This window comes from Rhinolophus sinicus, linkage group LG07 (assembly GCF_036562045.2).
Source record: "Rhinolophus sinicus isolate RSC01 linkage group LG07, ASM3656204v1, whole genome shotgun sequence".
In the NCBI taxonomy this organism is placed as follows: domain Eukaryota; kingdom Metazoa; phylum Chordata; class Mammalia; order Chiroptera; family Rhinolophidae; genus Rhinolophus; species Rhinolophus sinicus.
Genome location: NC_133757.1, coordinates 108,141,108 through 108,166,413, shown reverse-complemented (window position 1 = coordinate 108,166,413; position 25,306 = coordinate 108,141,108). Strand labels below are relative to the sequence as shown.

General features: G+C 38.0%; 1 protein-coding gene across 4 annotated transcripts in view; it reads right to left on the bottom strand.

Annotated features, from left to right (window-relative positions):
- The window catches only part of NR3C2 (nuclear receptor subfamily 3 group C member 2), a 308,032-nt gene that overhangs the window by 76,112 nt on the left and 206,614 nt on the right, over window positions 1-25,306 (bottom strand). For all 4 annotated transcript variants that reach the window (XM_074338455.1, XM_074338457.1, XM_074338454.1 and 1 more), the window contains exon 4: window positions 18,046-18,162. In XM_074338455.1, the coding sequence (XP_074194556.1) occupies window positions 18,046-18,162 (117 nt within the window). The remainder of the gene's footprint in view (window positions 1-18,045; window positions 18,163-25,306) is intronic.

The following is a 25,306-nucleotide window of genomic DNA, read 5'->3' as shown; positions in this document are numbered from 1 at the left end:
CAGTTACTTGTTTCATCTCACAAATTGCCTGCCGCTATTTCCTATTAGTATTCAGCTTATGTTCCAAAGATAAGTTTCCCTTTGTTTAAAAGTCTGTTAGCATGCTGCAATTCTAACCCTTCTATACGTAGCTGTGAAGAATGGACGGTGCCTTTGATGATGGATTTTACTGATGGCTTTGCTAGTGTTAGAATAAATCTCTTCTGGTGTCGCAGGGTGGCCCATGGTTGTCACCCCCAGAGCAGAGGTCTGGACGAGGAGTCAGTTCTTTACTGCCAACTTGGGTTAAGGCCAGTTTCATGCTATGATTTTCAAATGGACGACATGGTTCTAAGTCACATTCCATGGAAAACACAATTTTTAAACCCCATAATAATTTTTAACCTCCATAATTGAATGGGGATGATTCAAGCTTATAACCTTCCCTGTAGAGAATTTCTATCCTTTAATGGTGTTTTCTTTGGACCCACAGTTAGGATTAGACGTTCTCTTTTAGATTCAAATATTCTCCTTTCACAGATATGATCACAGAGAATAATCATGAGACCATGCAAATATAATGATGTACTCTGTATTTACGTTGTTTCTGGATTATCACGCTCACAGCTTGTCTGAGTATTTTTATCACATGGCACACAGTAAATGATAAATAATTGCTTACTGAACAAAGGGAAAGAAAAGTGCAAATAATCAAATGAATGAATGCTTTGCTGGCCTTCTCTCAAATATGATGACTACAGCCACCATTTTCTAACAAAGCTATTAAGAGAAATAAAGAGAGAGGATGTCAGGTTTTACTCCAAACCCCGACGATCCAGGCTAGTGTCCCTAGAAAATAACTCCTGCCAAGGCTCAAGATCAACCCAGCCTTAGCCTGATAACAAAGGCAGGTCAGGCGTCCTCCAAGAAGCATCAAGTCAGGGACAGTAAGTAGTAGAGCAAGCAGCCCTATCACTTCTAACCTTGAGAGAGTCTAAAGAGAAATGAAAAGGGGAGAAGCTGAAAGGAAAGCAGCTTTTTACCTCTTTAACGCCGTAGAACAACCACATTCTAGAGACAGAATCCAGGAAAGAGGCCCTCTGCATCCCCCATCTTAGGGCCCAATAAGTATCACTGAATTAGACACATCAGCATGGGTTCCTTTTTGTGAGTGGGATGACGACAAATGTCTTTGCCCTTGACCCTGGCCCATCCTTGGGGAATGCGTGTGGATGCAGAGAAAAGCAGTGAGCTTCTCCTGCTCCAATGACTGTCATCAATGCAACATTCTGACACCAACATTGTAAGCACCCTAATAGAATCAGCCTTCTAGAACAAGAAGGAACATCATAAGACAGCCAGTTTAATCTCCTCATTTTAAATCAGAGGAGTTAATCTTGGCTTGCTCAAGATTCCAACTGGTAGGAATGGTATATACCCTCAGCCTCATCATTTCAAGCTTAGTGGCCTGTTAGCTGTGTCGGCACCAGAATCTGTATATAGGAGGGGCTTAGAGAAATGGGTGAAAACATATTTGCTTCATGAGACATTTATTTATATTTATCTATAGTCGGCTGGAAGACATTTAATGAAAATTATGAGGGAGAGGCTAATGACCTCTCCCCAAGCCATGTGACAACCACTTTAATATCTGTTTAATTTGGTGTAAACACAACACTATCCCAATGGAACTCCTGCTTTCTCAAAAAACAGTTTCTTTAGGGTTATCATAAAAAGTGAGCAAAGGTGGGTAACAGTTATTCATGCCTCTTGGTGGCAAGGTGGTGAGCAGACTGACAGTGCTTGCGTGAGTGTGACATGTCTTACTGGAGGGGAAGGACATCCACATTTTGGTGATGACATACCAGAGGATACACCTTCATAAATGACTCAATGATTGCCAGGTATCGTTTTAATTGTCAATGTCAAGAAGACTTTGAATAACTATTGTAGACCAATCAAAGCCATGTGATTTCAATTCAATACGTTCTAACACATGGGATGTCAGACATGAGTTGAAGCCCCTGAAGGCAAGTACCTGTATAAACATGCAGTTTTCCTAAATAACAGGGAACATTTGGAGGAATCGTTCCTATGTACCTATAGCTGCCCTCACCATTTTGCTTTCATTGAAGAAGCACGTGGTATATACATTACTATCTCCAGGGAGTTTTGTAATATTTTGTATGGATTAGTTTGGTTAAGAAATCACATAAATAATTTGCAATGTTTTCAGCTCTTATAGTCTATTTGTTTTCTTTTGTACATGGTTTATACGTACAAAAAACAAAAACAAAAATTTACCTTGTATTTTCAGGGACCCACGATCAACCAGCTTCTTATGGGAAGACATACGGTATATTACAAAAAGAGACTAGAAAAGAGACTAGAAATTTTGGGAAGACATTCTGTATGATATACTATCCGGCTACTTGGGTAACTTACAGGAACCAAATATGATTATATATAATTTCAACTCTCTCCATAAATACATTTTAATTTACTTATTTCCCAAAGTATAATTATTAAAAGTTATATATATTTTTAAGGGCTTAATAAAAGTAATGTTATAACAGAGAAGTTCAACTAATAATCTAAAAGATGAAGAAAAGCATAGGGCCAGAGATTATGAAAACAGAGATTAGTCTACTACTTCTCTAACTGTGGTCCATGCACCGTCTTCCTTAGAATCTTTCGGGGCTTTTTGAAGATGCAGAATCTTGATCTACATGTCAGAATACGTAGACAAGTAGGGGCTGGAAGTCCTAATTTTAACAAACACCCATGTGATTTTTTTTCTGCGTGTTGAAATTGAGAAGTACCGATCTAAAGATTCTGAATGAGAATATAGAAAGACGGAGAAACAGAAAGAATTCCAAAAAGGTTCTTTAAAAAAAAAAAGAAAAAAGACAGGAAGGGAGAGAGAGAAGGAAGAAAGGAGTTATAGACAAGGATAAAGACATGCTCTACACCAGAGTTTCACAACCTCATCACCACTGACAGTTTGGGCTGGATAACTCCCTGTTGTTGGGTTCTGTCCTGTGCAATGTAAAATCTTTAGCAGCATCCCTGGCTCCCTACACCCTACATGCCAGAGCATCCCCCCACTCCAAATTGTGACAACCAAAAATATTTCCAGACTTTGCCAAATGTCCCCCACCCGCCCAGGAATATAATTGCCTCTGATTGAGAACCACTGGTCTCCACTAAGGAAGTTGATAAAAACAAGAACAGTAAGCTAGAAAGATAATTAAATCCCTAGATTTATATATAAAACAATAACAACAACAATCAAATGAGAAATAAGAAGCATGCTAATCCATTATGCTCCTAAAGTTAGTTTCCTGGGTGGCAGAAGTTATAAACTGGAAAGCGAGCTGCGCATAATTTAAAAACGTCAGTTTCATTTTTCAGAATTTGGTACACTTCACACAAAATTTTGTATTTCTCATATCTCAAGAATAAATCTTAAAATCTGGCAATATCTGCCTGTTTTCCCCAATGATAACAAATGACTAGAGCTGAGAGCTGGCAACTCCCTTTCGTGAGAGAGCACTGATACTTGCCCCTTATTCTTTCTCGATAGGTAAATTCTCTATAAAATTCCTTGTAATTGTCATTAGTGTTGTAGAGAATTGGAACCTATCCATATATTTAAAATTTACATTTAGTTTCCTAGAAATCCAATCTCCAGATCAGGGCCGTGCTTTTTACCTACAAACGTAATTTACAAGCGACAGAAGCACACACATACAGCACACTAGAGAAGGTCCCTCAGTTCAGTGCAATCATCACGTCAGGTTTACAGTCTGTGAGGCACTGCACCCTACCACGCCCCAAGGGTGTAGGTACCAACTGACAAGTGCACATCCTGTATGTTATTACACTCATAAGGAAAGGAGTCATGACGGACTGATGTCAACATTCTCACATGAAAATTCAGGCCAGGCTTCACACAATAGGCTTCCTTACTAACCATCCATTAAAAAGAAGATTTGTTCCTGTGATGAAACAGGGCCTTCCCCAAACTTTACTCTTCCTTCAGCTGTGGTGCTGGCACTGTTCCCCGTGGCCAACTTCCTGCTGACACCACCTAGAGGTAAAAAGGTCCACCCCCTCAGTTTACGACCTGTTGCTCATCTTTCGAAGTTGCACCTTTTGCCCTGTGCCATGAATAGTAGCCCTGCACCCAGCCACTTTCAGTGACTACAAGGTAAAGGAATTTCCAGGTCTAGCCTGCAGAAAGTTGCTTCAATCATGAGTGTAGTTTCACGTTGTTCGGTTATATAGCTTATGTCTGGATGAAGGTCTTACAGGCCCTCCCTGATGATATTCTCCTTTTGCATCTGGTAGTCTTCTCGATTTCCCAGAAATGGAACACTACTTTTGTATGTATGTATGTATGCATGTATGTATGTATGTATGTATTTATTATTATTATAATATTTATTTTTTTAAAAAGGTTGCAGCTCACAGTGGCCCATGTGGGGATCGAACTGGCAACCTAGGTGTTATTAGCACCATGCTCTAACTCACTGAACTAACCGGCCACTCACTACCTATGTGTTTATGGTCATGAATACAGCATTGCTTATTTCCACTTTACGCAACTGGCTACCCGACATGGGCTGGGCATTTCTGTCAATCTTGGGAAAGTTCTTAGGAAGACAGGTTCTTTTCCCTCCTGAAGTCAGCACGTATCTCTGACTTTGACCTTGGGTTACAAATGTTCTGGAGACCATAGATTCCAACGATTTAGTTAATAATCCTTGGGATTTAGTCCACTAAGCTTTTCAACTGAATCTTCATTTTAATCTACTGTTCTTGGGTTTGCCTTACTCTTCTCTTTTCTTTCCATTACCTCTTATTTCAGAGGCTCATTTGCCCAGCTCTTTCACTCTAGGTCAGCTCAAACTTCCCTTCACCCTGAACTTAATGCTTCACTACAAACCGTTAGACCAGGGCTAGAATTCCCAACTTAACAGCGGCAACAATTATCCCAAAATGCCATTCTCCCTTGCTGGTGACAAAAATGTGGTTAAATAAGCATAATCAAGAAGTTCAAACATCACTTAAAATTCCCCATGAAGGAATAAAGAGATGAGACAAATTGTTTCTGTAATACATTATCATTTAAGAAGCTGCCAAATTATACCATATAAATCAATAGTAAGATCAAGACTTATCATATGTTTTTTGGAAACTTCCTGGTGCAGAGATGGAAAAATAATATTTATATGCGAACTTATTAAAAATATCATCCTTGGACTCTATGTTATAAGACTACTTTTAAAATGAAGTCCATTATGTCTTTAATATCTATATAACAATCTTAGAATTTTTTGCTAAATTCAGCTTAGTATTATATGAGCATGGTTTAACTGCATATTCATTCATTTATTCAATAAACATTTTTAAGCATCCACTTTTTCTAAGTGCTCTGGATATAAAGACAAAAGGACAACTCTGTTCCTGAGAAATTTAAAGACTATTTGGCAAGAAACACTTATAAACAAACATAATAATACCTGCTAAAAGCTACAACAGACGCTTTGGAAGCACAGAGGAGGTACTAATTAACTTCATCTAAGGAAGTCATAAAAAGCTTTATAGAAGAAGTCTTAATAAATTATATACATGTGTAACATCTTAGAACTGTCTAAAAGGGGATGGAAGTGCTTCCCACTGTGTAAAAGGCTGATCTGTGAAGGGTGCACTTAATGTGGAGATGATGAGCTTTTTGAGGTAGGTCTGGAACGGGTACTAGAGACTTCGCATAGGGGAAGAATATGCAGGCCATTTAAGAACTGTGTCGACCAAGGTATAACTGGCAGGTTGTGAACAGGAAATAAGAGTGGCTTTACAAAAGGAAGGGTGGTGTCTGGGAGTACGGAGAGGGAGGATGAGGTGGTTGAATATGTAGAGGGCTAAAATCAGGAAAGCATCTGAAAATCCCAGAGCATGAACATGTTTTATTCAACACATGCAAAATAATGGTCCCCCAAAGATGTTCTTAATCTCCAGAACCTGTGACTATAGTACTTTACAGGGCAAAAGCTATGCTACAGATTTAACTAAATTAAGGATTTTTAAGGTAAGGTAAACTTCCTGAATTGTCCAGGCGGGCCCAATGTAATCACACGGGTCCTTATAAGTGAATGATGGAGTCAGGATAGACAGAAAGGAGATGTGACAAGAAAACCAGAGGTAGGGACACTGCATTTAATCTAGCTTTGAAGATGGCAGGGGATTAGGAGCCAAGGAATGCAGGAAGCCTCCAGAAGATGGAAAGGCAAGGAAATTAATTCTCTCCTTGAGCCTCCACAAAGGAACTCAGTCTGCTGACACACTGATTTAGCTCAGTGAGACCTAGTTTGGACTTGTGCTTTCCAGAACCATAAGATGATACATTTGTGTTGTGTTAAGCGTGTGGTACTTTGTTACAGCAGCAATAGGAGACTCATACACATAGGAATACAAGTGGTTCCCTCTTGGTCTTCCTATGTCCAGTACAAATGAGAGGCCTTTCCTTGCCTGACAGGGTGAGGGGCTGTCACTCAAACCAGCAAGGTTGACTTGATAGCAATGGACCCACATCACTGGACCAGAGGGAGCCTGGGCAGGAGAAGTTGCTCCCTGTGTAGAGGGCACCGAGGAGCAGGTAGCAGGCATAGTCACAAAGGGTGATGCCCAGGAGTGGCTCACAACCTTTCAAGGGACAGGGGCACAGTTAGAGACAGAAAGGGGTGTGTGTGGGAGTTGAAACAAACCCAGCGTCATTGTGTTCACTGCTTTATATTCAGTCACAGAATCCCATTTATTTTGAATTTCAAATAACCTAAGAGGATCCTTCAGATTTTGTTTACTAAAGAAGAAAATAAATCAAACATTTTGAGAAAAATTGACCTGGTGGATATGAAAGCCTGTTTGGGAACAGGGCAGTCAGTGAGCTTTAGAATAAATAAATAAGCTAAGCTCTTTTAATTTTTATTTTGAACCTGTTTTCAACTCCAGAGTATTTTAAGCAAATCTCTTATATAGTATTTGAAGCCTGATGAGGACTTTTATTTAACCATAAAACAACTGGCAAGCCAATTAATAGTGTCACCATTAATATTATCCGAAAAAGTTTAATGCTGTGATCCAAACCATCTCTACTGAGCAAGGATGGAGAAGTGGGTCTAGAGGTTATTTACTCTGAAGAACAACCGTATGGAGAACTGATCCAGCTGCCAATTTGGAAGCCACCACGCACACACATTATTCCTTCTAACCCACTGACTATAAGCACGAGAGAGGATAACTATGGCGGGGGTCTGTGTGTGCGGGTGAGGTGTGGGGAGAGGTAGCCCTGGTTCCCTTTTCTCTGCTCTCACCTCTTCCCAGTGGATACAAATGTCTACACCTGTCCAGGGCCTAACGTGGGGGCAAACACTCAGAAATGGATGACATTTAGGGTAGCATTTCTAAATTTGCTTCCTCTCTCATAACAAACCACAAACCCATCCAGGGTCCCTTATTTTTCCCCTCAGTTTTTTTCCAAAGATTGTTCCCCATATTATCATCTCTTTCCACACTCTTGGCTCCCCAGCACAGGACTTTAGGACCATTGTCTCAGTACTTGTCCTGTCTGAAGATAAGGGACCTACCTTCATTTCTGGGTTTTGAACACTCTGTCCCAAATATTTGTAGCGTGTAAATGTACAGCTTATCAAATATACTTAAAGTTATTGCTTTGAAAGTCACAAATCTAGTAATGTCAGTGGACTGAAAGCTCACACGGCCCTTTGTAAGGCTATGTTATGGTTGGCAAGAAAAATGCAAATACATTAATTTAAAATATCATTTTTAGGGGACTTCTAATGAAGAAATATTTACTAAATGCTAATTAGTGACTTACTTGAGAAAAATAAAAATAACATTAAATAGAATATCAAAAACAAAAAACTAATGGGCTTTTAAATTAATAAAAAACAGTTTTCTTATCCTAAGAAAAATGCTACCGATGTTATAACAAACCTGGGAACAGTGGTTCTCAGCTCGAGGAAACTGAATGCAACATGCAGCGTTTTATAAAAGTAAAGATGCCCACACTTCATTCAGACTTACTACATGAGAGTCTCTACGGGCAAAGCATGGGTGAGCGTGTGTAAAACAAAGATCTGACAGATGAGTGTGACATACCCAGTGAGAAGCGAGAACTGTCCTACAGGGTCACTTAATCACAGTCCTCCTCGGCTTCCCATCATTCTCAGGGGGAATCTTTGGAATTTGGCTTAAGATTTTCTAATCTTACTCAACTTCATCTAAAAATATGAGGATCTGCAGAATGGAAAAGTGGTTTTGCTTTATGGGATTTAAGCTTTTGCTTTAAAATGAAAAAGTGAGCAAATTAAAATATGCAAATGTTTCTAAATAAGTAACATGACGCATTTCATTTCTATAGCAAATCAAGATGAAACTCTGCACAGTCACTGGTGAATTAGTCTAATCTTAGAATTAAGAATGGTTTGGTTTAAAGATTGCTAGATTAAGAAAGTTTCATGTTGACAGAAATATTTAATTATTAAAAACAATGTTCATAAAAGTTTATCTCCCAGTTTCTCTGCTGGTTGCTAAAGGTGAATTCTGAAGCATTTTTAGGGGAAACAGTTAATGTGCTGGGGTGGATTAGGGACTGAAGGGAGATGAAAGTCAGCTCCCAGAAAGTAGCTCCCTGATCCCAAGTCTTTCTTCACAGACATTTCCTACTATCTTTTATAGGCGCTACAAGAGAGGCAGACATGGCATACGTCCCAAGGAGATCAACCGGAGCTGCCTCAGTCTTCCTCAGACTAGAATGACTTAAAAAAACTCTAAGGTGGCCAGAAATCTTTAAGGTAAAGTTGTATTCAATTTTTGGGTGCGAATGTGAAGTGCTGATTCTCACAGTCCAAGTTCAAGAAGCCAACATCCAGTGCAGAATTTGGTCTACTGATAGATGTTGGAAGTGAGGTGGTCTGCGGTGAGGAAGAAGCCGTGGGCCTCTGCAGGACTCTATGATGCATGGCTGCTCCTTTCCAGACAAGATCCCACACAAGCATCGGCAGATGCCACAGGTCCGTTTCATGGGATCAATGCACAAAGAAAGCAACCAGGATGAACCAACCAAGAATCAAGAGACAGAGCCACAGAGAGCCAATCCTGAGAGCTCACCACCTTGTTTCAGTAGCTACAAGTCAAGAAGTGGCGATGCCCTTCGAAAGCGAAGAGAAAGAACTCTAGGGATTTGGGCCATCGTGAACATTAAGGGTGATCTTAAGTACCCTCTTGCTAAACTCCCAAAGCGTATCTGGCTCTTAATACACTTCTCCATTCTTCAAGATTAGCTCTTTGAAAGCAAGGCCAGTGCCTGCCTTCTCATTGCTACTGGCAACATCGTGAGAAACATCTGGAATTTCATCATGAGAAACACCTGGAATTTCAGAGGCACGCTATGGGTACTCGCTGAATTGATGGATGGCCTTTTTAATCACTATGATTCCCCTCCTATACAAATTAGATTAATCATAATATAAAAAATAATTACATAGTAACAGAGTGACTGCTTATTTCCATCACTATTTAAACGTACTTCACATTATTATCTCTCAAAACAAACACCGTACAAAACACCAAAGGAGGATTATAGAACAATTACATTTCGGAGTTCCTTATTTTGATGACCTAACTTAGCAACTACCTTTATATTGTTGTTGACAGATCAAAATAATGAAGCAGCACATTCTGAAGAACCTGTTTTTATTAACTCTGCCAATTTAGCTTTTAAGAGCCTCTCTGTCAAAACGTAAATCATTATTTTTTAATCAGTAAATAAAGTGCTCAGCAAACATCTTGATTCTTCTCCCATCTTTATCCCCCCAATTTATTACAGAGAAGTTTGACGTTGGTTTATTAATGACTATAATGAATATGTCATTTATAATTTGATAAATCAGTAAAACAATATTTTTAAAATCTGCTCGAATTCGGTTAGCCTTAAAAAGGTATGTTATCTGTTCCAGAAAAGTCATGGCCTTAAAAGATCCTAATGATATTAAATATCATACATGTTTACGACCAAAGAATGAAGGACTGTTAGAAAGTGAGCTGACTGGTTTCCTGTACATTCTAGAGGTGAGAACAGAGGATTTATTGTAACATAAATAGCTTCCTCTCCCCATCTTCACAATCGCAGTATTTTACTGTGAAAATGGGGAGAAGAGGATATTTATTCACAAAGCCAACAAGCAGTAGATCATCAGTCTCTAGATTTTCAAATGGAACAAGACTGAGTTATAGCCCTTAGTGGACATGCCTGTTAATTGAAAGTAAATGAATTCAGTGATTATACATTTGAGAAATCAGAGTCCGAGGCAGATGGTACAACTGAATCCTAGAGAACAGGCAGGGAGATTTCCTAGAATGACTGATTGTCAGAGAGTGGCAAACCTAGGACTCTTGGTTATATGAGTAAGTGGTTCTTTTCCTTCCTTAATATCCTCATATCCCAGAGCTCATTCCCAATCTTAGAGCCAGGTATGTAGGGACAGAGAACAGTTCAGGTATAGAGAGCTGTCCTACAAGAGAATGTCCACCTTACACACTAATTGGTGATTAAAAAAATAAGCTTGAGATTTGCTTTACTTAGGATTTTTCTGTTTTGTTGTGGTGTGAGTGTTTTCAAGGCAGCCATATCAAAAAAGCCTTGAACTCTAAAATAAAGCCTTAGCAGCTCTGTTCCAAGAAGGATGAAAAGCTACTATTTTGCTTTGTCAATCTGCTTAGTAAACACGGATACTTCTTTATTTCTAAATATAGGGGTAACTCATATAATATGTGAATAAAAATCTGGGTGTTGAAAAATTGCTATGATTTAAGGGCTGCTCCACAATTAACAGATGACTGGAATTGTTAGGAGTTCATTCTGGAGGTGCATCTGTTAACACTCCGATTGCTTTCTATCATTGCAGCCCCTTTCTGAAAAATGGGGTCAAAATGTTTTTTGTCACAGGTCATGCTTTATACTACAGGGACCAATAACCTGCCACGGGAGCCTGGGGAAGGTAAGAGCAGCAGAGACAAAGGCAGCTGTTTTTCTGTATCCTCTGGAGGACTCAACCCAATCACAGGCTTTGTTCTGGACAGTGACCAAGCAATCTGCCTGGCCCTTCCCCTAGGGAAATTTGAATATGGGCCACTCAGCTGACAAGGAAGCTGAGAGATAGAGAAGACAGTAAATAAAGGTGTAGTGAAAACTCTAAGTAAGCAAAAGCAACAAGGTAGGGAGGAGAGAACTTGGTGGAAAGAAGCAGGCAAAAAGAGAAACAAAATCAAAGATGAAAGTCCTAGAAATCGAAAACCTTGTGTTCTACATGATAGCTCAGTATTTCACAAAGGCTGACTGAAATTATTGATGTTGTTACACCTCACCTCCATCACCTGAGGTAACCTGAAAGAGTGTAACAATAATGTGGAGCGCCATGAACAAAACAAAAACAAAAGCCCCCACTATTTCACCAGAGTTAGAAAACAGGTGTGTATTACAGAAAATGCCAGGCAATGTGTGGAAACAAAAGCTGCGGGAAGACCAGCTGAGAAAGACGTTGCTCAGAAGGACCAAGGCTGGCTCTGACTCTAGGTCTCTTGAGACCATCAAGGCCAAATCACAAGATATTCTGGATCCAAAAGGCTGACAGGTAAGACTGGCATGACAACCTATCAGGACGGATGACAAATGAAAAAGTTAAAGGAAAAATGGAAGGAAACACCAAAGGGCATCTATATATACTCGAGCAGAACACTTCCAACACACCAGCATTATATACTTAAAAAGAAAAACAACCTGTTGGGGAAAAGCTCACCATGGAGTGTGCTCACAAATGTGTACATGTTTGGGAGGGATGGACCTTTGTACAGAAGGCCTGCCTGTATTGCTTCTGTTCTAAGATGTTGTAAGATAAGACACCAATTCAACTAGCTTTAAAGGAATCAAATAAAAATCCAATGTACGGGTTGATTGCAAATTATCATCCCAACAGTGAAAATCTGATAGGAAAAAAATGCCTTGGCACCAATCCTGAACTTTCCTCCATGAAATTTGCAGGGTTAAAAGACCAGTTCTTTAATTCAAGTTATATTACTATGACAATTATAATGGCTTACTTCTATATGAAGATTCAAAAAACATATTTTTAATGATTTATAAATGTGTTATTTCCCCTTCCACTTTACTGCTCAAAAGGCCCATAGAAATTCTTATTGTCTAGAAGCAAAAGGAATGGAAAAAAGAAAAAAAATACAAGGAATGGTATTTCTTCATAAAAGTTGGTACACTTGGGCTTTCCAAACTTCTACAGACGACAGCATAGCCTGCCTCAGGAGACCCTTAAAGATCTAAAAATTGTTTTTCTTATTGGATTTCTGATATTAAACCGACTCTCTCGCTGGCGTTGATCCTGTAATTTCTCTCACCAGATGTACACTGCGTGTGACTTTTGCAGGTGACCCAGCCCACTAGATGCAGCAAGTTGCTGGCAGGTAAAGCCAATTTCCTGAAGTAAAAAGATCTCTCTGGGTTTGGTGTGTCGGTCACGATTCTATCATTCTTTGGTCTCTGGGTCATTTGTTTTTCACTCACTTCTCCATTTCAGTTTTTAAAGCATTTCACAGTAGGAGACTTACTGATATCTCTAAGTTTGTTTTTATTTTTGGTGGTTTTTTTTTTTTTTTGGTTTTGTTTTTTCCTTTTTCCTTCCTTCCTATTCAGGGAAAACTTCCACTTTAGCTATCTGGATGCCTAATTCTTTATTTTTCTTGTTCAGTAGTAGTACTATTAGTCTTATGTTTCCCTTTATTTCTTTGTCCAAAATTGTGAACATTATTTTCTTTAAGTTTTATTATAAAACATGTTCATATTACTAGTAAACTGGAAAAGAGATAAGAAAAGGCGTATCCATAATCTTACCTCATGAACATCATCATTTTTGGTATTCTAACATCTCTTCCTAATCTTCTGACTCATGCAAATCTTTTCATGTGTAGTTATAATCACAGAATAATTAACATATTTATTCACTCAAGAAATATTTTACATACTAATTTTTCATTATTACTTTTTCAGAGTTGTTATGTTGTTACATTGTTATGAATTTCATAGCCATAATGTTATTGGCTGATTAATACTACATTATATGGATGAGTTTTAATTTAAATATTTTCCTCCCTTTGGTTCCGTGATGCACAAATCTCTTCTTTGGACGATTCCCAGCATTTTAGCTTTAAGTGTCCCTTTAATTGTTAACCTAGCTGCCTTCTCTCTATCTCCCAAAAAGCAACCATGATGTCTGCTATTGCCACTGCCTCCTGTGTCTGAGACCCTTCTCTCTTTTCACATGACATGCTCCAGTCCTTCTAGGAAAAGGTGGATCTGATCTGGTCACCCTATCAAGGTTCCCCTCAACTGAGTCAGGGTTCCCCTCAACTGAGTGAACGTGGTTGCTGGGATTAAGGAAAGCTGCAGATACGTGTTAGAAGTTAATTGGAACCAGAAGTAGGAATATTCTGTGGCTTGTGAAGCCTACATTTTTAAAGTTACAGGAAGTAAGATTTTAATATTTTAGAGTCTTCATTAAAGAAATGTGAAAATGGACTTCTTAGCATATCTAATGAAAAATGAGACATGGGCGGGGGGGTTGGTTTGGAAAAGAGGAAAGATGACTGAACTAGAATCCTTTCATATATATATATATATATATATATATATATATATATATATATATATATTAATTTAAGTATAGTTGGTATACAATATTATGCTACTTTTAGGTGGACACTATAGTGACTCAACATTTATATTCCTTACAATGTGATCACCACACTAAGTTTAGTAATCACCTATCACTGGGATGACATTGTATTTCTCAGGTGTCTAATGATAGGATCTTGGATTCTAAGTTCCTCACCTGTCAAATGGGAGGCTTGGAAGTGAAGAACCTCTACGATCCCCTCTGGGCCAGAGTGCAGACAAGCCAAGAAACACCCCCCAGGACACATTCCGCTCTGAGGGCCACTTAGCTTCAACGCTAAGCTTTACATATTGTAAGAGAAGCTCTAAAAGACCAACCTCTTCAGAACACTGGCATATAAAAGTAAAGTGATTAATTCCTTCGGCAAGGCCACTGAATTCTCCTGAATGTAGAACCACGGATTTTTAGATCTTCTAAACGTTCTATAGCAGAATGGCAGGCTCAGCTTGGGGCCAGAAAAGCTGTTATTTTCCTTTCAATTTCTCTGTTGACATTCTCACATATCCTGCTATATTTCCCTTTGTATGTAGCCTAAAGCTCAGCAGGGTTTTAAAGAAAAGGAAAGTACTTGTGGCAGGAGAGAGGGAGCAGATCTAGAGAAAAGGAAACAAGCACATTTTTATGGCTTTATTTTCTGAGAAATACAAGCCCTACTCTTCTCTCTTCCTGCCACGTTCTAAAGGAGAGCCTACTTTGGGAGCATGGTTAGGGTTACATGCTAACCAGCTGATAGGATAAGAAAAAAAAAAATTATTCTGAAGTATTTTGGATTCCTGAAGCCTTTAGAAGGGGATGGCTAATTTTGTTGCCAGTTTCATGATCATTCACTAGCAGAAAATGTCTTCCGAATATTATACTGGGTTGCTATCTGCCTTATCCCCTAAGAGAGGTAGCTGGACAAAAAGAGACCGGATAGCCCTGCTTTGCTAGGAAAACAGGGGTGAGAGTGGAACATGTCTAAAAAGGTTTTAATTTAATTCAAACTTTTAATTTAAAAAATTGTTTCACATTAAAAGGTTAAACTTCACAGTATCTTTTTTTAAATATAGTGAAATTGCTTTCATTTCGTTTTGCCCAAATTGAAATTAAAAGCGAGGCTTCAAAATAAATGATAAAAGAAAAAGAAAATTATAACGTGCGTCACTGCAATTGGATAATTAGTAAAAGTTAATCATTTAATCTACAAGCCAGAATTGGTTGAATTGTAACTTGAACACAAAGAAAATATCACTTTCATAAATATTAATTTCCCCTCTGCTCGTTTTTGACTCACTACTTTCAATGACCTCAAGATTCAAAGTTAGCTTCCTCGATAGTAAAATGTTTTAACAAAACCTATCCCATATATCCAGAAACCAACAACAAATTATGTGAATTCTGTATCATGTACTCTGCCAGACCTCACTTACAGGTCACTGTGGACACAGGTAAAAAACTCAAGTGCCATGACTACTGCCATTAATAGATAATTTGGGCTATTTTTAAATGCCAATCTACAAACAGTGGACCTATAACATATAGCAGTGATTCCGGGCATGGGCTGGGGTGCCCAGAACGGATATCTGAATTCTGGTTCTGCCACTCTCTGGTTGGTGGCCTTGGGCCAGTTCTTTAACCTCTCGGTGCCACCATGAACTCACTTCCAATATCAGATTAATAGTATGTGTCTCGCAGTGTTGCTGTGAAGCTTAAAAGGGATGACACATAGAAAGGGCTCAGCAGTGTGCTTAGAACAAGGAAGCCCTACAAAAATGCCAGGTACTTGTGTGTTTATTCAACAAATAGCTCTTAGACACCCACTTTGTCCAGGTACGTTCTAGTCGCCAGGGATAAAGCAATGAAGAAATCACACAAAAATTCCTCCCCTGATGGAATATACATTCTAGCAGAAAAACAATATCTAACAATGAAATAGTACTTATACTTATTTACAATTATTGCGGAACCACTGGGTTTTAATGCCATCAAGGAGACATTTAGCAAAGTCTGGAAACATTTTTGATTGTTACAAGTGGCATCAAGTAGGAAGAGACCAGGGATGCTGATAGACGTGCTACAAGGTACAGGACAGTCCCCCACAACAAAGAATTATATGGCCCAAAATGTCAACAGCGCAGAGGTTGAGAAACCCTAGTTTAAAGGTTAGGTATTGACTCAGTTAATCCTTAAAACAATCTTATGAGGTAGGAATTAAAAGTATGGTTATATGTTATAGTAACCAATAGTAGCTGCATTTTATAGAATATGATTGTATAACATTCATGGTAATATTTATATTGCATGTCAATATATTATATAATCTTCGTAAAGTTACATAAAATTACATACAGATGCTTTAAAAATACCTTACTACTGTGTATGTGTGCGTTGAAATACAGATGATGGATTTTACAAAATTGATTTTGAGTTCATTTGACAACCAATGACTGTGTACTTGTGTCATCCAGATTTTAAATGATTACTCTCCCCGCTCCTCACTAACGTGCTACAGAGGTGATTTTTGTGTGTGTGCCACATCTGCAAGGATTTGAATATCCAAAGAAGGCGCAGTGTGGTATACCAGAAACACCAGACCAGGAATGCAGAGATCCAAGATCTAGCTTCATCAACTCACTGGCTGTGGCATCTTGGGGATGTCATTTAACTTTGTGGGGCACCTGAACTTTAGCATCACCAAAACATAAGGCGATGAGGTCTTTCAGATAATGTGTGTAAGTGCTATAGGAAATGCCATGAGCGTTCCCACCACCTATCACACCATGGACATGTACTGAATGATCACTTTCTTCTCACTGTGCATTAACTCATTTCATCCTAACTACAGCCTGTGAGGGTAAGTTCACTGGTCAATGCAAGTTGAAGATAAGGAAACACGGAAACGTGGCAACTTGCCTGAGGTTGCAGGGTCAGGAAGTGGCAGAACAAGAGTTCCCATCAGGCATTTCTGGCTCCAGAGCCCTCCCTCTTAACCAGCATGGGACTCTCTGGCCGAGCTACTGTTTGCAGTAATATTTGATTTGTAAGTAGTGGTAATTTCGTCAATTCTTTTTTCATAGCTTCTGCATTTATTTCATACTTAGAAAGGTTTTCTTGACTTGGAGAGTATTAAAAACGAATCCATATTTTCTTTTAGTACTTCCGTGGTTTTATATTTCAAAGTTTAAATCTTTAAAATACTTTGAATTTATTTTGGTGGATAGAAAGAGTTTGGATTCAACTTCTTTGTTTTCCAAATGGTTTCCCAGTTGTCACAATAATTTCTGTTGAATAATCTACCCTTTTCCCACTGATCTGAAATGCCAACTTTATTATACACAAAATTGTCATATTATTGTAATCTATTTCTTGACTTCCTGTTGATGTGACAACCAGTAAACAAATAAACAAACTATTTTAATTACTGTATCTGCATCATATGTTTTACTATTTGGTAGAGCTAGTTGTCCTCATTATTTTTCTTTCCCAGAATTCTGCTGGCTGTTCTTTAGGGACTTAAAATTATTAGGTATTTTTGTTATGATAGTGTTACATTTATAAATTAATTTAGGAAAAACTGGTATCATTAGGAGGTTGAATCTTCCCATGTATGAACGTTGTATACTTTTGTGTTTGGTTCAGTCTTTTACTTCACACCCTCTATTGTTGGTGAGCTCCTTTAATATTTTAAAGTTGTTCTCATATAGGTCTTCCTTTATTACATTTACTCCTAGTTAGTAAGATATTCCTACCTGGTTAATGCCATCACATGGCTGTCTTTCTTATAAGCAGATAGGATAATAAAAACTGTTAGTTACAATGTTATATAAAAAGGCATTCATTTTGGTTTTGGTTTTGGTTGTGTGCCCTGTTCTTGAAACTTTCACAAACTCAAGGTTGAAAACTTCACTAGAACCACAGCCACATAACACTTCATTTTTTAACTCCTGTTAAGAAATACTTATCTCTAATACATCATCTATATATCACATTGTGTGTTCACCACCCAAAGTCAGTTCTCTTTCCATCATCATATATTTTATGCAAGTCTACTAACCATTGTCACCCCAATACATTTTAGTTAAAAAAAAAAAAAAGAAATACTTTTCTCATGAAATATTTTAGCATGAATGTAGAACTTATTAGATTTTTAGAAATCTTTGCTCTATGCTTAGCTTCATCATAAATTTTGGGAGTACACAGAACCCAGTGGTGTTACATTACATATTAACAATTTTTACTGAACAGAAAACATAAAACTGACCTCCTAAGTTCATTCCAGCTTGAAGACATTTCTGAAGTCTGCAGGCAGGACAATTCTTCCGTCGAATTTTATCAATGATGCAATCATTTCTTCCAGCACACAAATAGTTGTGTTGCCCTGAATAAAATAAAAATAAAAAAAATTGTTAAAATAAAGACTATTATACTAATATAAAGTACTAACATGTATACTCAGAATATGAAACTTCCTCTTTCCTGTTTTGAAATCTCTTCTTCAAAAAAGCAGAAGGGAAATATGGTTACGGATAATACAGGCATAGGAACGGCCAGCTTAACACAGCTGAGACTTTAGATGACAGAAGATTAACACTACGTTTATTTCCAGCGGGTTCTCATATAAGTAGAGCTGCACTCCCCCGTTGTTTACCATTTTTGAGAGCTATATGAGCCCTTTCAGTGATGGTGCAAATTTCATTCAGACATCCCAACAGCACAGATCTCAACACATGCCCTGCCATCTTTATGTAAGCTGCTATGCCTGCTCACCTTTTACACAAGTGATTTCAATGGGAAGACTTTCAAATTATACAATTATTATTTCAAATGTTTAACTATTTCATTCTGTGGACCAAACTGGAACAAAAATATTCAGATGTAGAAATTGCTTAGAGAACGGCAGCTGCTGGCAAAATGTAAAATCATAGCCTAGCTCAATTACTCCTTCATTTATTCAAAAAATATCTACAAAACTTCCATCAGCTACCAGGCATGATTAGAAACACTAGAGATACAGTCATTAATAAGACAGACATAACTCCCTGTTCTCATTACCTTTCATTCAATTGAGGTGGGACAGACAATAGACAAGGGGATTAGGTAAAATGTGCAAATGTTAAATAGTAATAAATGCTACTGGAAAAAAAAAAGAAGAAGGTGTGGGGCATATACCATGGTGAAGGCGTGAGAGGGGATGGAGGGATGCTGACATTTTAGAAAGAGTGCATACAGGGAAGGCCTCATTAGAAGGTGATTTTTAAGGAAAGGTCTGAAGAAAATGAAGGTGCTATGTGGACATCTCTGTTAGAAAACATACCAGGCAGAGGGAAAAGCCAGTGAGGTAAGGGGAGGGGTGGGGAGGATACCTGGCATGACTAAGGAACAGCCAAGTGTGAACAAGCAGAAAGAAAGAGGAGATGAGGAAAAAAAGTGAGTGTGAGTCAGATCACATAGGGCCTGAGAGATCACATTTGACACTGACTTTTATTCTGAGTAAGCTGGGAAGCCACTAGCTGAGAGGGCTTCGAGCAGAGAAATGACTCGATGTGACTTACGCGTAACAGACCGCTCTGGCTGCTGTGTTAGAAACTGACTGCGGTGGACAAAGGACAGAATTAGGGAGACCAGGGTTAGGAGGCCATCACACTATGCTCTAAGGGAGAGACCATGGTGAGTCGGGTCAGTGTGGTAGCAGTGACAGTGGTGAGAAGTAGTCAGATCCATGATGAATTGGGGAGTGAAAGATGCTAGGATTTGCTGACAGACCAGTGCAAAACGGGCATGAAAGAGGCATGGCGATTCTTGGGCTAAACAATTAGAAAAATGGAACTGCCAAAAACTGACATGGGGAGGACAGGAAGAACACGTTGGCTTATGGGGAATTACACCGGTTTTAGACGTGGGCGTATTACGTTTGAGAGGCCTGAGAGGTATCTAAGAGGATGTGTCAAACTGGCAGTGACATACACAGATCTGGGGTCAGGAACAGGTCTTGGCTTTTGGTCATTATTTTAAGCCATGAGAGTGGATGAGATCACATGGAGAGTGAGCACAGGTTGAGAAGAGATGGGTCTGAGGATTGAGTGATGGGTCATTGAAAACATGCTCACAGAGAGGAGAGGGAGTCTCCCTGGTGACCGTATAGTGCACAGAGTCCACAGTACTCCCTCCAGCCTAGTATCACCACCCCCCCTTGGTTGAGAATTACTAAGTAAATTACAGTAAGTATTTAGTAAAAATAATGTGTATTGCTTAATGGAATTAAAATAATTTAATTAGAGCACATTTTCAGTAATATTGTGGTAAATCTTAGTAATAATAATAATAAAACAGTAATAGGATAGGGAAATTTATCAAAGTGAAGAAATAAAACCCCGCTATTACAATAATCTACTGATTTATTTAAAAATTGAATGCTTTTAATAAATATAGGTAGGTGTAGATAACTGCACAAAGCAATCGATTAAGTAAGTAATTTAATATGCGTGCAGGTGGAGTCCCAGAAAGAAAGGAGAGAGAACAGGTGAGGAAAAAATATTAAAATTTCCAAATTTGAATAAAAGCAACAACTCAGAAATCTAGAAAGCTTAGCAAATACCCAAAAGATAAAAGAAAAGAAAAAACAAACACTAAGGTACAACATAATTAAATTGGTAAAAAAAAAATATATATAAAAATATTTAAAAGCAGCCAGAGCAAAACAAATTAAGTTACATAAAGGACACAATGATAAGAGTAATAACTGATTTTTTTATTTAAAACACTTGAGGCCAGAAGGCAACATAAAATATCTTTAAAGACTGTCAACTCAGAATAACCAATCAAAACATTTCTCAAATGGAGGTGAAATAAAGAATTTTTTTTTTTTTTAAATAAACTAAAGCTAAGAAAATTCATTGCTGGTATAAGAAATGAAAAAGGAAGTTCTTTATACTGAAGGGAAATGCTGGATAGAAATTTAAGATATACATAAAAGAAAATAATGAAAATGATAAATAGGTGGTAAAATGTAAAATAAACTTTCTTTTCTTCAATTCTTCAAAAGTCAAATGATTGCTTAAACAAAAAAAATAATAAAAATGTATTATGGGATTTATAAAATACGTATGTAAGATTAGAATATCTGAGATCATAGCGAAAAGAACAGGAAGGGGTATAAATGAAATTCTACTGCTGTAAGTTTCTTATATTATATCTGAAGTGCTATTTGAAATGATATAGTTGAAGCCAATTCAGGGTAGACTATAATAAGTTAAGAATATATCCTGTAATCTCTACAGCAGTGGTTCTCAAAGTTGTCCATGGACAAAGCATCAGCATCGCTTTAAGAATTTATCAAAAATTTAGATTCACAGGCCCCACTCCTGACCTACTAACTGAGAAACTCTGGGGTGGGACCTAGAAATCTGTGTTTTATATAATCCTTCAGGTGGCTCCAGTGCACATTAATGTTGGAGAAATACTGCCATGAAGCAAGCACTAGAATAATAACACAAAGAAGTATAGCTCAAGAGACAACAGAGAAATAAAATGGCATACTAAAAATATTCAACCCAACAAAGACAGAAGAGGAAAAACAAGTAAGCAAATAATAGAGGGAACAAAAGGAAAACAAACACCAGATGACAGATATAAACCCAAGTATAGCAACAATTACATTAAATGTAAATGGTGTAAACACTCTCATTAAAAGTCAAAGATGTAGACTGGATTCAACAAAGATGCAGACCGAAGTGTGTGTTCGTAAGCATTTTAAATATAAAGGCACACACAGGTTAAGGGTTAAAAGATGGAAAAAATATAGACAATGAAACTATAAGAAAGCTGATATGGCTATATTAAAGTCAAACAAAGTAGACTTCAAGACAAAGAATATCAAAGACAAAGAACGTCATTTCATAATAATGAAATTGATTAATAATAATCCTAAATATGAAAGCACCTAATAGAGCTTCAAAATGCATCAAGCAAACATTGACAGAACTGAAAGGTAAAAAGATAAATCTAAAACCACAGCTGGAGATTGACTTCTCTTAGTAAGTGGCAGAACAATAACTATCTTAAAAATCAGTAAAAATACATAAGATTTTAACATTATCAAACACCTTGATCTAATTAACACTTAGGTCACACAACTGCACAATATGCATGTTCTTTTCAAGTACGGATGGAACATTCACTAAGATAGACCATATCCTGAGCTATAAAACAAGTCTCAAATTCTAAAAGGATTGAAATCGTGCACAATATGTTTTCTGACCACAAAGGAACTAAATTAGAAATCAATAGCAAAATGATATCAAGAAAGCCCCACATATTTGAAAATGAAGCCACACACTTCTAGATAATTTATGGTTTAAAGAAGAAATCACAAGGCAAATTATGTAATATTTCAAACAAAATGATAAAAATTCAACATATAAAAATGTGTGGGGTACAGCTAAAGCGGTACTCACAGAAATTTTACAAAAGGAGAAAGGCTTAAAATTCAAGATTTAAGACTCTACCTCAAGAAGCTAGAAAAATAGAGACTCAACCCAAAGCAAATAGAAGGAATGAAATCACAGCTAAAGTAAAAAGCAATACAGAAAAACCAACAAAGCCAAAAGTTGGTTCTTTGTAGAGATTGACTAAGTATAAAGATAACAGCAGACAGGCTGGGGATTCTGTTCATGTCTTCCCACCCTGGGCCCCAGGGTGATGGAGCAGCCACCACAGCGAATCCTGGGAGTCTCATGGGAGAGGGGCTGCAGAATGACTTAGGAAAAATCTAACGCTCCAGCACAGAAGGGACTGAGCTCTAGTCCAAGGACCCCACTCAGTTAACACGGGGGCAGAAATTGGAATCTTACTTTCTACCCAGAAAGCAAAGAGCTGGAAATATATGGGGAACCTCTCTGAAGACTACCTCCATGAAGAGGAAATAAAAATATAAAATTCAGCCTCCATATTAGTTCCTTTATGAAGTATTAAAGTATTTACATTATTGCTTTTGGGGGGATAAATTAATCTTAATAGATGAGTTGAGGGCACGTTCCATAAATAGCTGAACTTTTCAAAATGTTAATGAGAATTTACCAGATTCTAATACATTTCCTATTACAATAAAATAAACATCTATGGGCTAGGCAACTTCAATAAAGAATGCAAACCAGTGACCATCCCACCTCCATGCCCAAAAACCCACAACCTATTAATGAATGTAAGTACATCAACAAGAATCTATACAAAAAATTATAAGCTAAATAAATTAAAAGTTTCTAGGGGAAATGTGAATGTCCCACCATTTTCAAACAGATGATAATTATTTTTCCTCATAAAAAGTTAGAGGATGTTCTGTCTAGCTAACTGGTAGCAAACACTGAAATAGGTACTTCAAAGAGAAACAATGCACATCTCCACAACATGGAGAAAAATCAAAGCTTAAAGTCAATGGGATATGATTTGAAGCGTCCAACATATTCCTTTAAAAATAGCACTTTTGCACAAAGTTGCTCAGCATCCATCTACGGGCTCTAGACACTACTAGACATGAAGTACCAGTCTGTAAGCTAATGGAGAAAACTGACACATAGTACAAATGGCATACGGCCTGGCAGCTGCTACTGAAAAATGGTGAAAAGAACAAATGAACATATGTTTACCAACATATTAAATGCATGTACGACATACAGAACTTACATGTTCATGTGGCATGCTGTATATAGACACAAACCCAGTCATGAATGTGCACATAAGGCCTACGGGCTCCTACGCAATTGGCTTACGAAAGACCCATATGCACAAATCATTCCTGCCCTATCTCTGGCATTGTATTTTCCAGACACCTCTATACACACACACATTAAGGAAAAGAGATCTAAGGATTTGCAAGGAAGCAGGAGAGGGTTCTGGGAAAGGGCGAGATCACTGAAACCAGGGTCAGACTCCCCAGCAGGATGAGCGTGCCTTCCTGGTGTCCTAGGTCCTAAATACACAATGCACATCATTCTCCACTGAAGGTCGTTAGGATTCCTTAGATCACAGCTATTACAGAGTCATCGGAGGTAAAAGCATCTTGCTTTAAGAATGAAAACTTGTCCAGTCGGACTCCGGCGACTTCAGCCACTCATCCCTCTGTGTACACTAGTTCAATTACCTCCTGCTTGAGAGAGTGGCAGCTTTTGGGAGAAAAGGCAGTTATTCTAGAAAACAGCTACCAAGGTTAGAGCCAATCTGGAGGGGATACCAGGAAGCTTCATTAGTACATGTGTGACATAAATTGACAGATTTAGAGGGAAACCAGAAGCACTCAAATCAAAGAAAAATGCCTATGGATTAAGAACAACAACAAAGTTGAATTAAAAAAAAATCAAAAGTATCATTTTTTTCCTATTGTTTTCAACTATGGTATTGCTTTTAATTGTAGAATAATTCACTGAAGTATTTAAAAGTTAATTTCATTATTTTAAAAGTAATGGAACCCAATAAAAAAAGGTCTTTTAAAATTTTCAACTACTTTGAAATCAAGAACTAACTTTTTGTTATACTTGAGCTGATCACTAAAGAGAAAATACAGATTGGGTGACATATGGGTCTTGCCTTAAAGCATCACTAATGTTAGCACGAAAAAGTTGGAAACATGGAAGGCAGTTGGGGGAAGACACAGTGGAAAGAGCACAGCTTGGTAACCAGATACACCTGTGTCCCAAGCCTGCCTCAATAGTGTACTGTGAGGTTCTCCGCCAAGTTGCTTAACGGTTCTGAGACTCAGTTTTTTGATCTATGAAATGGGCATGGCAATTCTGACCTTGTAGGTTATTTGATGGATTCACATTAATGCATAAAACAAGAAGTACAAAGCCTGGCCTGATGTAAGAACTGGGGGGGGAAATGGTGATAATGATGCTATCAGCCATAATTTATTTGGTTAGCTCAGTCTTAAAAATAAAGTAGTATGAGAAAATCCAAACAACAAACATCGTCAACTCTGAATTAAATATAAGTGAGTAAAGAACTTCCTGTGGGAGCAAGTACCCATTGAGTCAGAAAGGTCTCTAGATGAAAAGGGCCCACTTGAGACAAGACAAATACTCTTCAGCTCTGATCTCATCTTCAAGCCTTAACTGTTTCTAAGAGCTGGCAAGGATGTGAGACTGGAGAACTACATCCTTCAGGTAAACACGGGACAAAAAGCTGGGGCTCTGATCTGTGTGCAACTCAGGTAAAAATTCTAGACTAGGGCCCAAGACCATAAGAGCGATGTAAGATTCTGCAAAGTTATGCCTCCCTTGTATTGTTGTCCCTCGTATCTCCTGTTTCCTAGTATTACTTAATATTAAAACTCCTAAAAGTGAGTGGGTGCACATGTTTAGGGACAGAAGGAAAGGTGAACCTGGGAAAAGGAATTCCATTCTGCCAGGAGCTTCACGGAAACTGCAGAGTAGCTGGTGGTAGCAGATATTTAGAGGCAAGCGGGTTGAGGACCACAGGCCTTTGAATAGAAGAAAAAGATGTTCTGGAATTTAAAATGTGTTCCATGACAA